Source organism: Pseudopipra pipra, chromosome 14 (assembly GCF_036250125.1).
Source record: "Pseudopipra pipra isolate bDixPip1 chromosome 14, bDixPip1.hap1, whole genome shotgun sequence".
Lineage (NCBI taxonomy): Eukaryota > Metazoa > Chordata > Aves > Passeriformes > Pipridae > Pseudopipra > Pseudopipra pipra.
This window is the reverse complement of record NC_087562.1, coordinates 19,053,151-19,073,117: the sequence shown is the minus strand read 5'-3', so window position 1 is coordinate 19,073,117 and position 19,967 is coordinate 19,053,151. Positions and strand designations below refer to the sequence as shown.

At 42.9% G+C, this 19,967-nt stretch overlaps 1 protein-coding gene across 4 annotated transcripts; it reads right to left on the bottom strand.

Moving 5' to 3' along the window:
- Positions 1–9: 9 nt before the first annotated feature.
- LSM14A (LSM14A mRNA processing body assembly factor) lies at positions 10–18,410 on the bottom strand. Of its 4 annotated transcripts, none has more exons than XM_064671305.1 (10): positions 18,056–18,408; positions 10,728–10,891; positions 9,426–9,558; positions 8,316–8,435; positions 6,377–6,553; positions 5,996–6,058; positions 5,231–5,410; positions 3,922–4,093; positions 2,854–3,088; positions 10–1,804 (listed from the first exon to the last, which is right to left on the bottom strand). In XM_064671305.1, the coding sequence occupies exons 1-10, from the start codon at positions 18,174–18,176 to the stop codon at positions 1,781–1,783; spliced, it is 1,389 nt and encodes a 462-aa protein (XP_064527375.1). In that variant the 5' UTR covers positions 18,177–18,408; the 3' UTR covers positions 10–1,780. The 4 variants fall into 4 exon arrangements, with proteins under 4 accessions (XP_064527375.1, XP_064527374.1, XP_064527376.1 ...); XM_064671304.1 differs by having other exon boundaries at positions 8,316–8,438; positions 18,056–18,394; XM_064671306.1 differs by lacking the exon at positions 5,996–6,058 and having other exon boundaries at positions 8,316–8,438; positions 18,056–18,410.
- Between the last annotated feature and the right edge of the window lie 1,557 nt (positions 18,411–19,967).

Genomic DNA, 19,967 nt, shown 5'->3' with positions numbered 1-19,967 from the left:
CAGGAGCGCTTCTATTGAACAGTTTATTCTGGTTTAAAATAAAAAAAACAGAAAGCCTGGCCGGGCGCGGCAGGGACACCCAGGGTTGGCCCCGGCCGCAGCTCCCGGCCCGGTATTTACAGCTGGAACACCTCAGACAGTAAAGAGTTATTGCAACAGGACAGCACTTGCCTCTACGGTCAAAAACCTCAACAGGTGTTCAGAATCATGACTTGTGGATCCCAAAAGGCAGTTGTTAACATGCAAAAAACATTACTAAACAATATTACCTAACTTCTACAGCTGTCAAATACTTGACCTTAATAAGGAAACCAATTACAAAATACTTCCTTGTAGTGCTATACAAAAGTTATAAAATTAAGATTCTATCAACCACTTTTAAATATTCCAATTTTTCAACAGTGCAGTTTTCCACATCTTTATCACCACTGAACATTTTTAAGTAAAAAAAAAAGAAAATCAGCAAATTAGATCAAAGTGATGTAATCTTTGGATCCCTTTATTCCTGTGGCCTTCATTTTTACATAGACAGACACAAATGACCAGGTTTCTATTTCAGCATATCAAAGTTGTAACTACTCATCCAGAATTGGCCCGAAGTCCATACTCTGTCATTTGTGACCTGGCAGTCTCACAACCAGAGTCTCACTGTCTCCAAGCTACGGTCTATCAAAATGCAAACAACTTCAAACACTAAGAATTCTTTAAATTGCTCATGTCTACAGGTATTACAACAAAGTTAACATTTCAAGAATTGACAAATGGAGACAGACTTTCTTCCCAGGCACTCCAGGAGAATCACCAACTCATGTGCCTGGCCCATTATTAAAAAAAGTTAATATTTCTCACTAAGTAAAATTAATTGCAAATCTTGACATATGAAAATTCCTTTTCTCCTTTTCTGAAAATATCTCCTTAACTTGGTCAAATCCTGTGATATGCCAGAAACTACAAAATCAAATTCTTGCAAGAGCAGTGAAGCGTGTATCCAGTTTCGTGTAATGGAAGAACATTTTCAAAACTTCATTGTAGTCCAAATATAAAATCAAACATTTAAGCCTGAAAAGCTGCTAAAGAAAAAAAAACCAACTACTTCAGTGTTCTTCAGCATATCAACTTCTGCAATAACACAGTATGTTTGCCGACTTAAAAATGTTTATTCTTTAAAAAATTAGTTGCTTTTTATACAGCTATACAAAGTTTGTAATGTTTCTTTGGCAATGGGATATAATGGAATTTTACAACTATATAAAAACTTTCCTTTGCCTAAGAAACAGTATTTACTGTGTGTACATATCTGACTGACAAAGCAAGTTTTCTACTGTCCAGCACCCTAGTTGATACAAGTACAACTACCTCAAAAGGGATATTACAGGATTTCCAAAAAACAACCTTCAGTGGGTCAAAACACTCACAGTATCGACGGCCTTCTGCATACAATTGTCCTTACAACTTGAAGCAATTATCAAATACAGTTTAGTAATAAGAAAAATCCTTTCAGTGATGAAAAAATACTTAAACTCCATCGAAGTACTGCTTATAATTAACTATACATAAGAAATTACTCATCCTTCTGTCTCAAATATATTTAATGCTCACTGTTTTCAAAGATGGCCATTTTTCAAAAGTAACTGCATTACACCCCTTTGAAATTAAATAGTTAAATCCCAGTGCTGGTGACAAGTATACAGCAAATTAACTTCATTCTTTGCAGAGATCAAAACTAATTCTCTGAATCAAGAAGATCTAGACGTTCACCCGGTTTCAGCTTTCTCGTAGACTACGCAGCAACTTTGTTGTCTTTCTGGAGGGAACAAAAGTGCAATGTTAAAATTCATTTTGCAAAACAAACCCCACAGACTGATCTGGGCAGCAGCCCTGGGAGCAGATGCGCTGTGGGGGCCACTGCCCACCCCCTGCAGCAGAAAGGAGACCTCCCTGGGTGCTCAGCTGGCACCCGCTCCAACCCCCTCAGGGCTGGCACACACCAAGGAGCAGCTCCTCCTGACTGCATGGCACAAACCCACAGCCTTTACACCACCTCCCACTCAGCTGGGAGGCTGCAAAACTCTTATTCAGAAATTCAAACCACTGATCTTCAATCCCTCATTTCCATTCACGTCCAGCTGCCAAAAGTTTCCTTAAATCACAGGACTAATTGTTGCAATCTAATGAAGGAACACCCGAGGGACACAAAAATCTGCTGTGATGAAACCCCCTTTCCTCTTTTACTTAAAAATATTGAAAACTTCTAACAGAAAACAAAGATTTTTGTCTGCAAAACTCTTAACTGTTCATGCAGTAAACTACCAGAATTTGTTCTGTCCCAGTCAGAATTGTAAAAGCCTACTTCATTTGAACCAGTTTGGTTAATTATCCTTGTTAACGATTCTAACCAGTACACCAGTCTGCATAGGCTTTCTGCCAACTCATTCACAAAGAATTCAAGTTTGTTGCACACAGGAAGCAAGTTAAATTACTCCCTCTAAATCTTTACATTTTACAACACTGCTTAGAAAAATGCTTGCAATTCACATTTCTAACACTGGTTTTCAATGTGCAGAACTTATTTTTCTCTTTTTCTCCCTCCCCTCCCCCTAATACCAGCTATCAGGTAACTATATTGGGCACGTGAAGAAAGGCAGCTTTTATTTTTGGTTGCTGTTGATAATAAGATGATGCTATATAACCAGAATTTCATCATTAATGGACTTCCAATAAAGTAGCTCAGAGTCCCTGCAAAACACCGTTCAAGAAATTCTAGTTCAACATCAAATCTAAAAGCAGGAGGATTTTAACCACTGCTTTCCAAGCACGGTGGATTGGGTCACAGTAATATTAAACGCATTTTACCCTATATTCAAAGTCAGCAAACTCCCTGCCTCCACGACCTCCTCTGAATCCGCCGCGGAAGCCTCGGGGGGCAGGGAAGGAGCCTCTTCCTCCTCCTCCTCCTCGTCCCCTCCCACCTCGGAAGCCGATGACGCCCCTGCCCCGGTAGCCGCCGCGGCCGCGGTTGGGGCGCAGGGGGATGCCGAAGGTCTCCGCGTTCAACCTCCTCTCCTCGGCCCAGGTGGGTCGCCGTTCCCTGCCACACAAAAGGGACAGGACTGCTGCCAAACACCCCGGGAGAACACTGCCTGGCTTAGAGAGAGCTGCCAGAGAGCCCCGGAATCGGTAAACGACACATTAACCACGCCGTAAATCTCTCCCTTCTGCAAGAATGCAGGTGTCTGCCACAGCTCACTGAACTTGTCAAAGGGACGCGTTACAGTGCCATTAACTGGGGATCAACAATGCTGAGAGCTTCCCACATAGGAGAGCACACTCTGCATCCTCCTCATGCACAGTCGTTTAAAGCAAGAAAACAGTTAATAGTTACAGATGTTATAGTATCTGGCTGTCAGTACAACAATCCCCCTCTCCCTCCCATAATTCAAAATAGGTCAGCAATCCACAACCTCGTGTCTAATAAAGAGGCAACAGCCAAAGATAAGCTTTAATTTTCCTCCGAAGCTATCTGCCCGTTCAAACAACACTGTGGCAGAGACAGTTACATAATCTGCTTAGGAACCATTACCAAAGCAGGGCCATAATTGATTTAACTGAAGTGTTAATTTAGTAGCAAAGCAAAACAAATACCCCCCCCTTTAGTAAACCTGGAAAGGAGACTCTAGAGCCTGTGCATTAAGTTCTAAAAGCGTGGCTCTAAAGCAACTTTAAAATATCCTCCTATTAACATATTGCACTTGCCCACAAAGAAATGCTGTGCTTTGTGTTCCTGTTTCCTTTTTGCTCCCTGCCCATGGAAATGAGCTCTAATCGCTTTCGATTCAGAGCTGATTGTAGGAGTGGCACTGACAGGACCTTCTGACAAACACGCATTAAGCAGACTAACAAGCTTCCCCTTGCAGGCCATACCTATTGTCATCACAGGAAATGTTATCAAAGAAGGATTTGGTTTTGTCATAGTAGCAGTTGGGTCCAAGTGGATCTTCCTCATCGGCATTCCCTTCGCTGTTTTGGGTATCAACACCTGAGTCACCTTTGTCTTCTCCATTTACAGGCTTCTCTGGTTTCTCAAGTTTATCTTCTAGAAAAGAAAAAGTAAACAGAAGCCTAAAAACCCAGCGCTGTTAACTTATTCCCAGACAGAAGCTATACTGAATGCTCAAAATTACAAAAACCTCTCTATAATTTAATGCAGAAATCAAATACTTTGACGCATAAATTAGGATGCTTTTGCTGCTGCTGTCTGGGGGTTTGATGTCCTCTGTATTTTCTGGGGGTTTAGTTAACAAAAACACCTGTGGCAGAAGGGATTTGACAGCCCTGTTTTCTACCCTCTTCACTACCTCCTTCCCAGGCTTAAGAGCCTCACTCAGTCAATCCTCGTAAAAGCCATTCCATGGTTTTGTTCATCCCCAGTATCAACAGCAAACCATCAACTCATTTAGAAATAATCCAGAAAAAGAGGCAAGCACCAGAGGACAGATCCTATGGGACTCTGCTGGTGTTCCTACTCCACACTGAAATCTGACCATTTATTCCTAGCTTTTATTTCCCAGCTTTTAGCCAACCATTCACTGAATAGGGAACTCCCTGTATTAACCTGTAACAGTTTTGTCCAAAAATAGGAGCAGCAGAGTAACAAACAGGTGGCTGGTCACAAGAGAATGAGGTAATCAAAACAGAAGCCTGCTAAAAAACAAGTGCTGGCAGAATGGTTTCTAACTACTCCTGTGTTCCTTTGGAAAAGGGTAAAAGCAAGAAAATGCTGGATACTTTCAAACAAAAACTCTCCTGTGTACTACAGGAAAGTTCTGATCCCATACTCATGTTTTTCCCATTGCTTTTGGTCTATAATTGATATTTTAATTTTGGTCTAATAATTGAAAACATAAAACATGGGGTTTCTTTTATTTCATCCTTTCCAGAACTTTAAAGTAACAAATATTATTGGAGCTTCTGCTCAAGTAATCTGCATTTTAAACAAACAGACTTGTTAGAACTTAACATACGATATTTGCTAGTTAAAATTACTTCAAAACTCAAACACTGACCCAAATATTTAATTAATAGATAATCCCAGTTTACTTATTAATAAGCTTTTTATGACTGCAAACAAGACTTAATAGGATATGCCTTTTAAAAGTTGTTCTCCAAGGCAGAACTAAAACAGCAAGACACAGTTTTTCCATGCTCAAATATAAAGCAAAAATTGGTTTACCTTTTAATTTAAGTTTATTATGAAATTCTCTATCAATTTCCTCCTTGTTGAATTGTGCATTTGCACTTTCAAAGTCGAAGTCCTTCTCAAACTTCATTGGACCATCCCTCCTAATACCAAATCTTCCTCGGCCCCCCCTGTGGCCTCCACGGCCTCTCCGTGCTGAAGGTGCACCTGGAACTGAGAAGAGGGAGATCCTCTTTGGTTTTGTCTTGGGCATTGGTTTCTCTTTGAGGGTGGTGGAGAGTGGTTGGTTTTTTTGTTTTGCTCTCTAATTCCTGGGGTAAAACAGGTTGGGACTTCATGCATCCACTTCCTGCACTTCTGTTGTTAAAGGTCCCATCAGAGCAGCTTGTAATTTGTAAATTCACTTACAATAATGATGGCAGTGACACAGAAAACATTATAGTACTAAATGACTTTCTAGAAGTCATTAAAAGCTTTTTTTTTAAAGAAGAGTTAAAATGTTAGTGGCTTTTCAGTCAAGTATTTTTGTAGAAAGGTAACAGGCTTTCTTTCATGCTATTGTGTTTATAAATCCATGAATACTGCTTGGTTTACATTTTTATTCAAATTGCTTAATTTAGAGCAACCAGAAGAGATTTTCTCTTTCATGATGACTTTATGTGCTTGTATTATTCAGACACAATGCAAAGCTGTTACCCACTAGAAACAAAATGTGAAAGAATTTATGTATTTTAGCAGATTTTTAAAAAATAATGAAGTCTGAGAACAACGATAGCTATTTCTCAAAACAAGATTTACCAATTTGTCGTTTGTTTTCATTTCTGAGTTCATTTTCTGATCTTGAAACCTTGTGTGCTTCAGCTAAAGTTGGAAATAAAAAAATGATTTGTTTATCCAATTAGGTATTTTTGACCATGCTTTTGTATATATAGTTCAGATTTAAAAAAAAAAATAAATCCAAACCTATAAATGTAAACCACAAGTTTACAATCATAAAAGAAAAAAAATTAATTTAGAATATATGCTTGACTTTAAAAAGGAATATATATCTAATCCAGGTCTCTGCTGGCCAGTCTACCAGTAAGAGACATCAGGAAAATTCCTACGTGTTGCCCTTAAAGAGAGCACTTCCTAAGTGTATGGAAGGAAATAAGCTGTACAAAAAGCAGCCCAAGCTACCTCGTCGGTGCTCTTGGTTCTCCAAGGACTTCTGGCCAGCAGACACCAGAGGTCTGGTTGGGACAGGACTCCTCCTCCCCACTGGTGCCGGGGTGGGCAGGTGGGCTGAAGCTGTTTGCACTGCTTGTTCCATGGTGGGGCTCCTTCTCAAGTGATCCATCTGAGGGCTCGAACGACCTGGGCAAAAATAAAACACAACAAAACCCAAGGAGTTATTTCTCATGCACAAATGTGAGTTACTGGTCTCAACCAATCTAGACCTTACCACATGTGTCCAAAGAAATAAATCTTTCTGCACCCTCAGATCCACTCAGAATGAAGGATATTTAGCAATACCCCCTCCTCTAGTCTAAAAGAAAAAAATGGGTGGGACAATTAATTCCTACCAACCCATCCAGGATATGCATTTAGCTGTGGAATGAAATTTTCCACATTGATTGGAGGTAAAAATACACCTTCTGCCTCCCTGGGAAGGCAAGTGGGAAATGGCTGCTCCCAAAGGCTCCAACACTGAAATCCATGTCCTGTAGGGCGCTGCTGTGTTATCCCTGCCAAGTCAGGGAGCAGCCAGGGCTGGCTGGTGCCAGGACTCTGCAGGTGAGGGAGCTCTGGGAGCTGCTCACACATGGCCATTTGCAGCACTGGCTGGGGGCAGAAGCACGTTCAGAATGGAGCCATTGGATCCAGCCAGGCAAGTTTACAACATCAAATAGGCAAATCTACTGAGAAATGAGAATAGCACTCAAGTCCCAGGAAGGAAAAGTTGTATCCCATAACAAAAGCTCAACAAAAGACAAAACAAGACCAAATCAAAACTATAAAAAATCCCCAACAAAACAAAACAAAACCCCAAACCCAACCAATAAAAGCAACCACACCACACTTGTAATCTACAAAGAGGAAAAATATTTTTAAAAGCAAACACACACAGAAAAATCCTGTTGGTGCCCCACAAGAAATTTTGTGGCAGAATGTATGTTCATCTGGAGCATATGCCACACATAAGGCCAAGAATCACACAGCTTTTAACTTCAACTACAGAAAACCAAGCTAGTTTTTCAACAGAGAAATGCTTGTCATACTTTCCTCCCCTTCAATTAATCCAGCAAAGTAGAACCTATTTTTGGCAACCCACTCAACTAGTCCTAGAAACTCCTAATGGGTATACAAATCTCAGCTGGAACTCAGGAAAAAAACCTGTTTGCTATTAAGTGTTTTGACTTTTAACATGACTGCATCATTTAAAACCTGCATTAGGATTATATCTTAGCTCATACTTTTACAGCAATGAAGAGTGGAAGAGCAGGTGTTTTGATTTTGAAGAGCAATGTCAACACATTTGCATGAAAGGCGAGGGTGAAGGTGTTCAATGTTTAGTTAGGTTGTTTTTTTTCTTAGCTACTCAAAAATCATCAGAAATTTCCTTTTTGCCTCTACTTTCTTTTTCCAAAATTACACAAACTACCCACACAGTTTCTGTTACTATTAAGCTGACCTGAGTCATGTCAGGATCTCTACAGGCAGTCAGGTCTGCTGTTACAAAAACCACAGTTAGGAATAAAGATTTCAAAATTGTAAGATGAAGCACTTCACATTTCAACCAGCACGAAGTATCCCGAGTTTTGTCATGTTATCAACAAAACTAGATATTGAATTTCCACGTGCACCTATTTGCTAACATTATTCCACTGAAATAAGTCCTACTCCTCAGTACAGATGCTTTAAGGATAACAACAAATGTCCTGCTACCTATGCAGCACTCCAAGATGTAGAAAAACACATTTAAGAAGCAAATACAAAGCCTCTCAGTGCTTTCTGGGTTTATTACCAAGTGTTTTTGTAACAGAATTCAGCTGTTTTGTTGGCGTTTCTGGCAACCACCTGAGTCATGGGGGCACCACTGGTCAAAAAAGAGCAAAGTTACTAAAATAGATTTTACCTTGAGACATCTGTGTTTTTAGGGATCTTGCATCTGTTGTAAATGCAGAACCAACTGCAGTGCTTTGGGACATGCTGGCACTGGCTGAAGAGTCTGTTCCAAAAGATGTCAAAGAACCTCCTGCTTTGGAAGAAATAATACAGTTGTAAAATCTGATTTAGGCTTTATTTCATTATTTTTAAATTAGTACTGATTAGTGAAGCCATATTAGACAGTTATTCTAGAATACACATAAGTCTGCCCTTCCCATACACTTCTTTTTTATCTAACATATGTATGTGCAGTAAGTTGGTAAGACTAATATCTCGATTGTTTTAATCTAATATAAAAAAATAAAAGAGCCCTTCTAACTTCAGTATCACAAGCATTAACAAAACAGTCATGACAGCATCTTACTGATGTTATTGCTATATTTCCACTTAACACCCTCTCAACGAAAATGACTGCCACATCTCATTAACTGATATCAAGTTATGGCCAATTCTACAGCCTTCCCTTCACATGGCTAACATTTTCAGTACCAGGAGTAACACTGCTGTAACAGTTACAAGACTGTGAGTTCCTGTGTGAAAAACTAAAATGTCAAATACAAAACTTTCAGGAAGGAAAGTTTGTTGGTAAGTCTCAGAGAGCACCTAGGCTATAAAGGAGCCACCAGCCCATGCAGCTCACAAACCCTTCAAGCAGGTATTTCACGCCCGACTAACACCTCTAACAGCTGGAGGGCTGTGCTGAATCATCCAAACCCTCGGTTAAGGTGTCACAGCACAGCCAGGGATGGGGCTTTTGTGAAGGGCCTGCTTCTGTCCCTTGTGAAATAAAAGGATCACACGATGAATGTAATGAATATATACAAAACAGAAGGAATTCCTCAACAGAGGAACCTTTCCCCACTTGTCCCTCTGAGATAGGTGTTTAATTCTCAATCATAATTGCTTTGATTTGAGCTGTATAGCCTATGAAAAACTGTACTTTTGAGCTAAACTGCAGGACTGATACGGATTGAAGAGTTTCAATCTGCCTGGGGATAAGACAGCGCTGACATTCCAAGCCCTGACTGCCGTGTGTGCCCACCCGGGCAGGCAAACCCCCGAAGGCAGGAGCACGTACCGACTCCCACAGCCCCGAACTGCTGGCCCACCAGCGGGCTGGGGCTGAACTGGCTGTAGGCCGGCATCCTGCCGAAGGGGCCGTACGAGCCCACCGACTGGAACGAAGAGCTGCTCGAGGACCCTAGAGAGGACTGAACACAAAACACAGCACACTAGCAAGAAGTTGTGCTTACACAAAAACTGGGAAAGAGTTCTGCGAGGCAAGAAATGGAGAAACTCTAAAAAGCATTTTCACAAGTATGTACACAGTTTAGAAAGCACTTTTACCCTTCCACCATCACAGACCTGCGAAAACAATGCCATGAAATTTTGCAGTCTTTTCCACAGAACCTCAGACTGGACTTTGTTGTCAAATACACACATAAGCTTTGTTAGCAAAGTTGGAAAGTGTTTATCAAAACCCACCGGAACAATAAGAGACCCAAACACACTTGAGGAGGGTGGGGTTATCACTATTATTGGGGTTGGCAGCAATGCAACTTCACAGCTCTCAACTACCACTGACAAAAGGGGTTGCACCAAATTCAGCAAAAGCTCTTAGAGGAAGTACAAAAGCCCTTCCTCATAAGGAAAGACCAAGAATTCTATCCTACAGAATAGTTAAAACATTAGAATTATGAACACTTACATGGAATTATCAAGTTTTATTTGAAGCAAGAGTTTTCCTCTTGCTCTCAGGGATGATTTTAAGATACCCCATAAGCACAATCAATAAGCCAATAGATTTCCAAGATGAAAAATAACTGTTTCTGCCAGTCCATTTACTATGAAACAACAAGCTGATTAATCCTGAAGGCTTCAAGCTGTAAGCTGCTTTCCCTTCAGGTACCAAGTATTCCCTTTTCAAATAACTGCCCCTTTGTATGAAGCCTCCACAAAAACATATAGCTAGATGAAACATTTCAGTCAGTCAGCAATCAAGAATCAAGAAAAGCAAACAAACAAAAATCATTAGTGGAGAGGTTTCAGCATCTATTCTATTTGACCTTTACCAAGTCTGATCTTTCCAAGAACTCCTGCATAAGTGTCCTCCTAAGCCAAGTCCCTTTCAAAAAAGGCATCAAGATCCACAAAAAATCAATTGTTTCTGAGAAAACAGCAGCTTTGGTATCCAGTGCACTGTGCTACAGTTAGATTTCAACCTCCAATTTCACTGTTAAAGACATGATTCCAACGAGGAAAATCTTTCCAGAGTTCTTTACACTGGGTTGTGAACTTTAGAGCGATAAACATTTTTAAACACTCAGCTAGAGAGCACTTAAAGCTACCTGGCTATAGCTAAAAAGATGATGGGACTTACCTGAACAATAGCAGGGTCCTGTGGCAAGGAGCACTGAGGCTTTGGTGGCTCACAGACAGTCAGGTCTTTAATGTCACTGCCACGGAATATGATGTACTCGAAGACCTCATCGCGAGGGGGGATCGGTCTGTCCGTCGGTCTGTCCTCTGTGCCGAAGGAGCGAACTGCAACATGGGGACAGGGGGAGCAAGGACAACGGCCCACAGTCAGCAGAGGTTTCAAACATACACAGACCAACAGCTTTAAATAACCAGAATAAAATTTTGTTGAGAAAAAATCCTTATTAAATAGGCAGCATATTCTTTATCATTATCAACTCCTCAGTAATTTGATCTTAAAAATTTCAGTTAAAAACCAAGTAGAAAGACTGAGACATCACTTATGCTATCACTTACATGTTCATTATTTCAACTGTTTTGTGAGGGTAAGGGGAAGCAGCAAGGCAGTTTTTTTGGCTGGTAAGGCAGTCCTATGAGTCAAGGAATACATGAGTTTACACACTTCATATTCTGTACTTGCAAATCAGGAAAACATGTTAATACTACCAGAAACTAGAATATTAAATGTTATCCAAAGTGAAGTATTTCTCAGTAGACTCAAGGGCTAAATCAACATCTAATAAAACAACAGGAATTCTGTGGTATGCATATATAATTTTCACTAAGCAAAATGCATTCTCTTGCTGGTGTAAGGCTCATATGATCTCTGTCAAATGAAGCAAACTCACTGGGGCATAACTCTCTTCCTAAGGAGGCCTGCACAGGGTGCCGCATGCCAAGACACTGAATTATTTGTATGTACTTAGCTGAATTCCAACAGTTTTCCAATTGCACAGCAACGACGTTTATCAAGCTCCTCCTTTTGCACTACATATAATCACCATGCACATGGTGTAATTGATACCATCACTTCACTGTCACTGCCTTCCCAAAGACTTTTCCTCACCTTAAAACCCTCAGTGAGTATCAAGAGAAACGAAAAAAAAAATCAGCTGAAGAGATATGTCTTCAAGAGCCAGAGTTTTGTAAGCAAAAACTGAACAATGGATTGAAACCACAGACGAAAAAACCCCGAACCCCAAAATCATGACAATCACATTCATAATCTCATCGAATTACAGCAGCTTTAATAATCCCTCATGACTGTTCTTGCTCCAGCCTTTTAGATAGTGTTTGCTTTGTAAGGTACTACAGATAATGCTGACAAAAATCTGTGTTTTGCTTTAATTTACCAGAATTAGATTTCCCTCATTTTCAGATGAATCAACATTTTGGAGACATCCTTAGGCACTTATTTGCACCCATTAAACCATTAGTCAAGAGCTGTATGAAGTGACACTGAGTCATTTCTCAGCAACCATCTTCCATCAGTGTTGCTTCTTGTAATGCTGCATAAACAGAGCTTAACAGTCAAGTACTAAAAACCTTTTGGAGAAGTATAATTCACTACAATGAAAAATAAGAACATTAAGTGGTTACAATTATTTTGTTCATTCTTGTATCATCTACTGAGCTGACTTTAATCAACTTTTCTATTTCTGTGCATCTGAAAGTCTCTTCTGAATGGTCCTGTAAAATGTGCTGTAAAAAGGCAGATTCTGTTAAGTGAATGTCAATACTTGTTACAAGACAAATGTCTCTTCTTCCTCTACAGAAAAAGATATCTGAAACTTAATTTGCAGAAATTAACTCAAGGTAATGCTTAATAACATTATCAACTGGTCATGTGCATTACTACAGTTCATTCCATTGCTTTTATTCATCAGGCTTTTCTATTTCACTGTCCTGACCATGGATCCACCCTCACTCTCTGGCCATCCTATACTCTATTTATTAGATAACTAATAAATTAACTTGGACTTTCATTCCATCATTTGACCTGCTGTCTTGGTAAGTAAAACTGAAGTTGATTTTGTATTGCTTCTCTCTGGTTTGTCTACCAAGGTGCACAAAAATGGCCAGAGTGTCATCAGTAAGTTACCAAAGTGTTTTACTTTCTAGCTAAAGTGAAGGAACTACCCTGGAGCAACACCACAAAAAAGGGGCAGTAAGTTAGAGGACTGCATCTTACCTTTACATGGAAATAAAAATCTGATGAACTATGGAAGAAATGTGCTTTGAAAGTGTTTCTCTTAAGTCAGAGCTACGCTGCACGGGGTAAGTATTTTAACATTAATACCAATGTCACCTAGAGGAGCAGTTTTAACACCTGGCAATCACCTTTCTCCATTCTAAACCAACCAAAAAAAGTGAACAACCTTTCACCTGACAGTTCCAAAGAGGTAAAGGGATTTTACTGTATGTCAAAAAGAATTTGTCTTTTTCCCCCACCATAAAATTATCATAACATCAAAAGGAAGTATTTTCAATGCCAAAATTTAGAATTCATCTTTATGAGATTCAGCTGTCTATACAGGTAGCTCAAGACACTGAGAAGGTCAACAGTGCAAACCCAATTTCATCCAGTGAAGATTTGCTCTGCTGGAGAGGGGTGAGCAAACTCCTCTGATTTGCAATTCAGCCTCACCTTCCCACCCCAAGCAACAAAAATAACCACCCCAGGTCTGCTTTCCTTCTAAAGCAGGAACCAGAACTTCATGGGCAGTGATCTAAAAAGGGGCTACTCAATGCTTTTGCAGTGTCTACCCAATCAGGCCCTTCAGAAAGTATTATAACACAGGGAGTTGAAAGCTACTTTTAGTACTTTCCAAAGGCATAGCTGCCTTTACAGTTTCTCCTTTTCCAGCTTGGATTAGGATTTAGCATAATCTGAGCTCGCTGAAGTAAAAAGTCTAATATTGAGGTGGCCAGCACAACAGCATTTTAGAAAGAAACAGCTTTCACCATGGTTTTGCATAATTAGAAATACTAAGTATCAAAAGCACAAGATTTTGGAAGAGCAGCAGGCTTGGAGCTCTCTCTAGCCCTGTCTCTGGGGGTATTCCCTCAGACTCCCTCCTTCCTCCAGAACAAGGCTCAGTGGTTCATCTATAGCAAAATACTGAAGTGTGAGAGAAAATGAAAACAAGCGTGTGAAAGGCAACACAATCTTACAACTCACCCCAGAACTGTGGCAGAACCAGTCATCTCACCCTGGCAATTTCAGGTTTGGTCTTTGGTTTTTTAAAGGCCTAAACTGGCTTAGGGACTTACAAACAAATAGGCAACCAGAGCACGTTAAAAGCAAACTTATTTTTTATCAGTGTAAATACAATTAAGTAGCTAGTTAGAAAGCAACTCACCCTGTTAGGCCCAACAGCATTCATGTATGTACTTGCACCCGAGTAGTTCCACCAATTTTGTATTAAAGTGCTGTGAGCAAGTTTTTGTACAGATTTTGACTATGTCACTACTATATTTAAATGTCTATTATCACTTACACTATTGTAGAATTCAATGGCAACATTGCAACTTGCCCTATCCCTCAGCAGATATGATTACTTGCTGATTCACACAGGGGATTTAAGCAGAATGTTCTTCAAAAGCCAAGCCATTCACCCTCCTAGCAAGAGGACCCTGTTCTCATATAATGTGAATGATTTCAGTCTCTGTGCACAGCACTGACCCACTCTGCTCCCCTCCCTCCCTGGGCAGCAAACACACACACACAGCTCCCCCCACTCCTAAGGAACCCAGGGGAAGCACGACCATTAAAATGAGACCACCACAAGTGAGCAAGTCATTGCTATTGCCATCTCTCCTCAAAACACCCCAACCCCTCCCCTGGGAACACGCTCTGATCCCTGCACACCACAGTACAGGAGTGTAAACGGGAACAATCAATGCAGCCCACGTTCCCTCACTCCTGGGGTGCTGGGTTTGCAGGACACGGATGTGAGGGCAGTAGCCAGGAGTGGGTTTTGACCAGAGGAATTTTTCTGCTGGGACACACAATGCACAGGTTTGGTTTGGCACACATGCACTAAAACTCCAGACATTCAGGGAGCATCACACTTAACTGACTAAAAAATCAACTTATAAAAACATGATAAAAATTTAACCCTTCCCTTTCCCGCTCCCACCCCTGAATGATAAAAAGCAGCTCAGGTCTTCACAAGAATTTAACTTCCTTCTGTCTATATCTCCTAGTCTTTCACCTGCAACTAATATTGTGTAAAAGTCTAAAAGGAAACGTTTCCTTTTGATGTGTCATTACACCATGGAAAACACTACCACAGATGGTTGAAAATGCCAGAAATACCAGAAGTTTAACCACTTGTTAATTTACCAAAAGCTATTTCATTAGTGTCTATCAACTATAATTGTTCCAAATGCAACTCTCAATGGTGCAACAGCTGAAAAGTGACAACTGATCCATTATACCAGAGAGACAACATATAATTTTCTGTTTCTTATACTCTCATGCCTAAGGATTCCCTATTGTTGAAAGGAACAAAGCTTTTCCCAATCCAACACGGATATTCTTACACAGCTTACCTGCATTAAAAATCACTCTCTCTAAATTAGTGCTTTGAAATAGAAAAATATTACAGTATAAAAGATCACACCTCATTTTTAATGCCACATTTAAGATCAAGCACCACAATCATTCTTAGCTGCCCCAGGTAGGGCAGCACTTTCCAGCAAGAAAACCATCCATGGCTTGCAAACTCTCTTCTTAAACTGGTTGGACTTAATGATATTTTAAAAATTAATAATGCTTTTTAAAAAGAAACAAGTATTAATTAGAACCATGAACTGGAAAGACATTTCGAGTTAAATTAACTCGAGGCTTGACAATAGGAGTTGAGTGGTTTTGGTTCCAGACACTGTCTCTGAAAAGCTGGCAATCCAAAGCAAACATATGCGCCAATATTATTTAAGAACCTCAAATACTTGCATAGCTTGCTCAATGCCTGGAATCCAGTGTGCCTGGGCGTTTTCCCTGCTGTTTAAATAACCACACGCTCCAACAGTTTGGGAAAGGATGCCTCGATTTCCCTGCTCAGACTCCAGCGTAGGACAGAAATGTTATGCTCAATATTTAACAGTTGCTCTCTTCCTCTAACTCCTGAGACACAGGCCACAAGTTTTGCTGAGTGAAAAGATCCCAGCCTCGTAAACAAAATGCTGATGAGGGAACAAGAGCAGACTGCCCTCAGTGAGGGAGAACTACAGTCCCTGCTGGCAACCCAAAGATCTTATTTCTGTCTGAAACCTCAGACAATTTAAGATAAATGAGGGCATTCCACGAGCACAACTTCGGGAGATTAATCTCTGACTTTAGTTTAGCTCGCACAAATCCTACTGCTGGGCAAATCTGCACTTATTCAGGAACAGATTCTACCTCTACTTTTGCATTTTATGTCACAGTTTCAGTGAATTCATTTAGAATATGAATAACGATAAGCTGTCCTGCACTCAATCCAGGTAAGGGTGACATGCCACACAGTCTACACAGCTGAGCAAGTGAAAGCATCATCTTTTGGGGCTTTTTTTGCCTCCTTCTGGCAGAAAGTTTGACATTTGTGGTAAAGATCCACATTAAACAGTTCTAGTTTGACTTCTGGACTCAGCACAGGAAGAAGAGGTAACCATTCCCAGCTGCACAGGAAGTTCTGCTGCTTTCACATCCAGACCTGGCCACGGTTAAGCACACTCGCCACCCTACATATACCCTGTCACATCCATTCAGTGACCTGAGCCTTCAGAAACTCCAATATTCCAGAGCTGAGCATTCTGCTCATGAGCACAGCAAACTGTTCTACAGTCTAACGTGGTTGTTATCAGCTCCAGATTAATCTCAAGATTTTTAGTTCCATGGGGCCTAGAAATACTGGTTTATTCTCTTCTGAATCATGACGCTATATTACAAAACACACATTCTTCAGCTAACTCAGCCAAGTTTTATTAAAGCAAATGTAATGGTTTGGATTTACATTTGAGATGAGAGCTATGGGAAGAGAGCAGATTAGACTTGTAACTGTAGTTTGATCTGTCATAAATATGTACGCTTTGGCAGATATGCCACAACATGACTTAACCACTCTTGAGAAGTCATGCAAAATTGGCTTGGTCAGCACTAAATCAGTCTCATTTTGGACAAGACTATCACAAGGTCCTCGAGGATGGGATTCTTTTTCCAAGTTCTTTTGCACAAACCTTAACAATCACAGCAAGCAACTGGAATCCCAGAACGTTTATTTTTAATAGCAGCGTTCATCTTTTTCTCATATAAACCAATACCAGTTGTCCTCTTAAAGTAGCTAATGCGACTCCAGCAAGGTAATTTAACCTAAAGGCAACTTTAGAAACAAGTAAAAGTCACGTAATAAAAGGTAAGTGCCTCGTAAACGAAATGCAAGCCTGGGACCAAACCTACTGTAAGGTGTTTCAAAGCCCACGTATCAGAATTTACAAAACAAAGTAATATATTTTTTAAACAATAAGGGGGGGAGGAGGCCTTAAAGTACCACAGCACACAACCGAGAATTCCCAGAACAGCCAGTGAAAGCGAACACACCACACGGTATCCGCCAGCCGTGTCAAACAGATGTCGTTCAGCCTTTCGTATCAGCCCTGTCCAAAATATTTCATTTATGCTACAGCTGGATAAATTCTCCGCTTTTATATATGCATTTAGATGATTTAGCAAAACTTTGCAGAAGCAAGAAGTATAAAGAAAAACACTACAGAGTTTTGCAGAATCCATTACAAAGAGGTTCTGACTAACAGTTCTGACTCGATGTTTTATGTTGAGAGTGCATTATCACGCTCGAGAAACACCGAAATCCTTCGGATGCCCAGTTTCAAAGGTTCTCTTTTTCTTTTCCTCCCAACTCTCTTCTCAGTAAACACGTCTTTCTAACTTCCTTATACATACATACGTGTATACATATATTTTCTGGTCGATACGTTCTCACACCATTTCGAACTATGCAGCGCCATATAGATACCTCCCAAACCGAGAGCTCACGCTCAGCCCTCTCTGCCGACAGCCCAGCGCTCGGGATTCCCCTCGGACCCGGCTGTCCCGGGATGCAGCACAGCCCAGCCGCGCGCGGCCCTGGAACCCTGCAGGTCTGGAATTCTTACGATGCGGAGAAAACCCCTTCGCAGCCTCCCCCTCCTTCTCCCTTTTACGCACTAACTCTGGAGCGCTTCCACTGCCGAGGGCTTCGTCCCTGCGCTCTGTTCGGGACCCTCAGCCCGGCGCTGGCCCGGTCCCGCTCCCGGCTGCTCCGCGGGGCCGAGGGAGCGGGGCCGCCGTTCTTTCCCCAGCCCCTCGCTCCCCTCCACCGCAGCCGCCCCGGCGGGAGGCGGCGGGACGAGGAGGGCTCTGAGCAGCCCCTCAGCCCCGGCCGCCCCCGGTCCCGCCCGCGGCCTTACCCTTGGCCAGCGCCACCGTGGAGTTCTCGGTGTCGATGGTGTACAGGATCCCCTCATAGCGAATCTCGGCCTTGGAGATGAGGCTGATCTTGCTCCCGATGTAGGGCGTCCCCCCGCTCATGGCGCTGCTCCTCGGTCAGGGACACCCCTCCTCCCCCCCCGCCGAGCGCTCCTCCAGCCGGGCACCGGCCGCCCAGCGACCTCGGCGCAGAGGCGCGGCAGGCGCTGTTCCCCCGCGGCCCCGAGCGCCGCTCCCCGATAAACGCAGCGCCCAGCGCGGCCCCGGCGGAGCCTCAGCACGGCCCGCGCCCCGCGGCTCCCAACATGGCCGCCGCCTTCGCCTCGCTCGCCCCCCCGCCCGGCCCGCCGGGGGCATGCCGGGACCGCGCACTTCTCGCGAGAGCGCCGGGCGGGGCCGCGCCGGGCGGGGCGGCCATTGGGGCCGAGCGGGAGAGGCACGGACGGAGCGGCGGGGCCGGGCTGGGCGGCACCGGGCTGGGCGGCACCGGGCTGGGCGGCACCGGGCTGGGCGGCACCGGGCGGACCGGACCGGATCGGACCGGATCGGACTGGACTGACCGGCACCGACCAGACCAGACCGGCACCGGCGGAGCGGGGGGACGGCGGGGCCGGGATGAGGGGCACTGACCGGCTCTGCCCGGCCCCGACCGGTTCTGCCCGGCCCGGTTCTGCCCGGCCCGGTTCTGCCCGGCCCGGCTCTGCCCCCGGCCGCCCCCCGGGTTCCCCCTCCCCGTGCCCCTCCCGTGAGCACCGGGCAGTGCCGGCAGGTTTGGTGATTTGGGGTCCAGGGTGTCCGAGGGGCCCGAGCCGCCTGGAATGGCAAATCCCGGTGATTTTAGAGGCGGTTTGTACAAGTTCAGGACGCAGCCGTGTGGAGAATTGCAGGAGTGTAGGTGGGGATAACACGGATTTGTGTTCCACAGGGATCCCATTTTACTCTGCTGATGGTGTTGAGAGTCAGATCTTGCCAGCCGACAGTAACACAACTGTGGATGAAATCTCGACCAAAGAGTGGAATTCATCCTGAAAAAATACTCTTTTAGTACAGGTAAACACACACACAAACACACAAAATCATGATTTTGAGATTGCACTCAATTTGTACATCTTAAATAAAAATCACAAATAAGGCTTCTGCTGGAAGCTTTGCCTGTTAAAACATAGTACAGGCCCCCCTTTTGTATTTACAGCCTGGAAAACAACAAAGACCAATCTCTGGAAGGGGGACTTAGTAGCTTTTGTTGCAGCTACTGGACATTAATATGTTGCAAAGATTCAGCAAGTATTTTGTTCAGAATAGGGCTTTGAAATGCAATAACAAGCCAGATTTTTCCAGAAAGGGCCTGTGTGTTTCTAAATGGGAGCCAGAATAGAGTCCTGGGAACTTTGTGCCCAAGTTGAACTGACTGTAAAGTCATGGAGGATTTGAGTGCCCAGGGAGATTTGCTGTAATCACTTCCAGCATGTCCTGGACTACTTCAAAGACTTTGTAGCAAAGTTCTGCAGTTAATGACTGATAAACCATATCAAGTCCATGGGAGACCACTGCAGGCAATTTGCATTTGTAACTTAGCTCAAGTAAAGCTACTCTTTAGAAAAGTAACAAAGACACCGATATTCTGTTACAAGGAAAGAGGCTGGTGTGGCTGCTTCTGAAGCAGGGCAAAATGACATCTGCTGGAGGAGGTGGAGAGCCTGGAAAAAGTCTGGAGGATCAGCTCTGATTTTCCTGCCTCCTCACAGAGGGAGATGTATCTGCTTCAGATGTGGGTGGGGGAGGTCACAGGGCAGCCCTGGCTCCTGGAGAGAGGGGACAGCAGGAGGGGAAGGGAGGAAGGAAGGGAGGAAGGAAGGGTGGTTCTGAAGTGACAGCCCAGAGAAGGGGAAGAGC

Excerpts from the sequence above, each read along its gene's own strand:
- LSM14A (XM_064671304.1), bottom strand. The coding sequence starts at position 18,176 with ATGAGCGGGGGGACGCCCTACATCGGGAGCAAGATCAGCCTCATCTCC. Across the intron at positions 6,554-8,315 it reads AAAAACACAGATGTCTCAAG|GTCGTTCGAGCCCTCAGATG; the intron begins GTAAAATCTATT and ends ATTTTTGCCCAG. Across the intron at positions 4,094-5,230 it reads TAATAAACTTAAATTAAAAG|AAGATAAACTTGAGAAACCA; the intron begins GTAAACCAATTT and ends TTTCTTTTCTAG.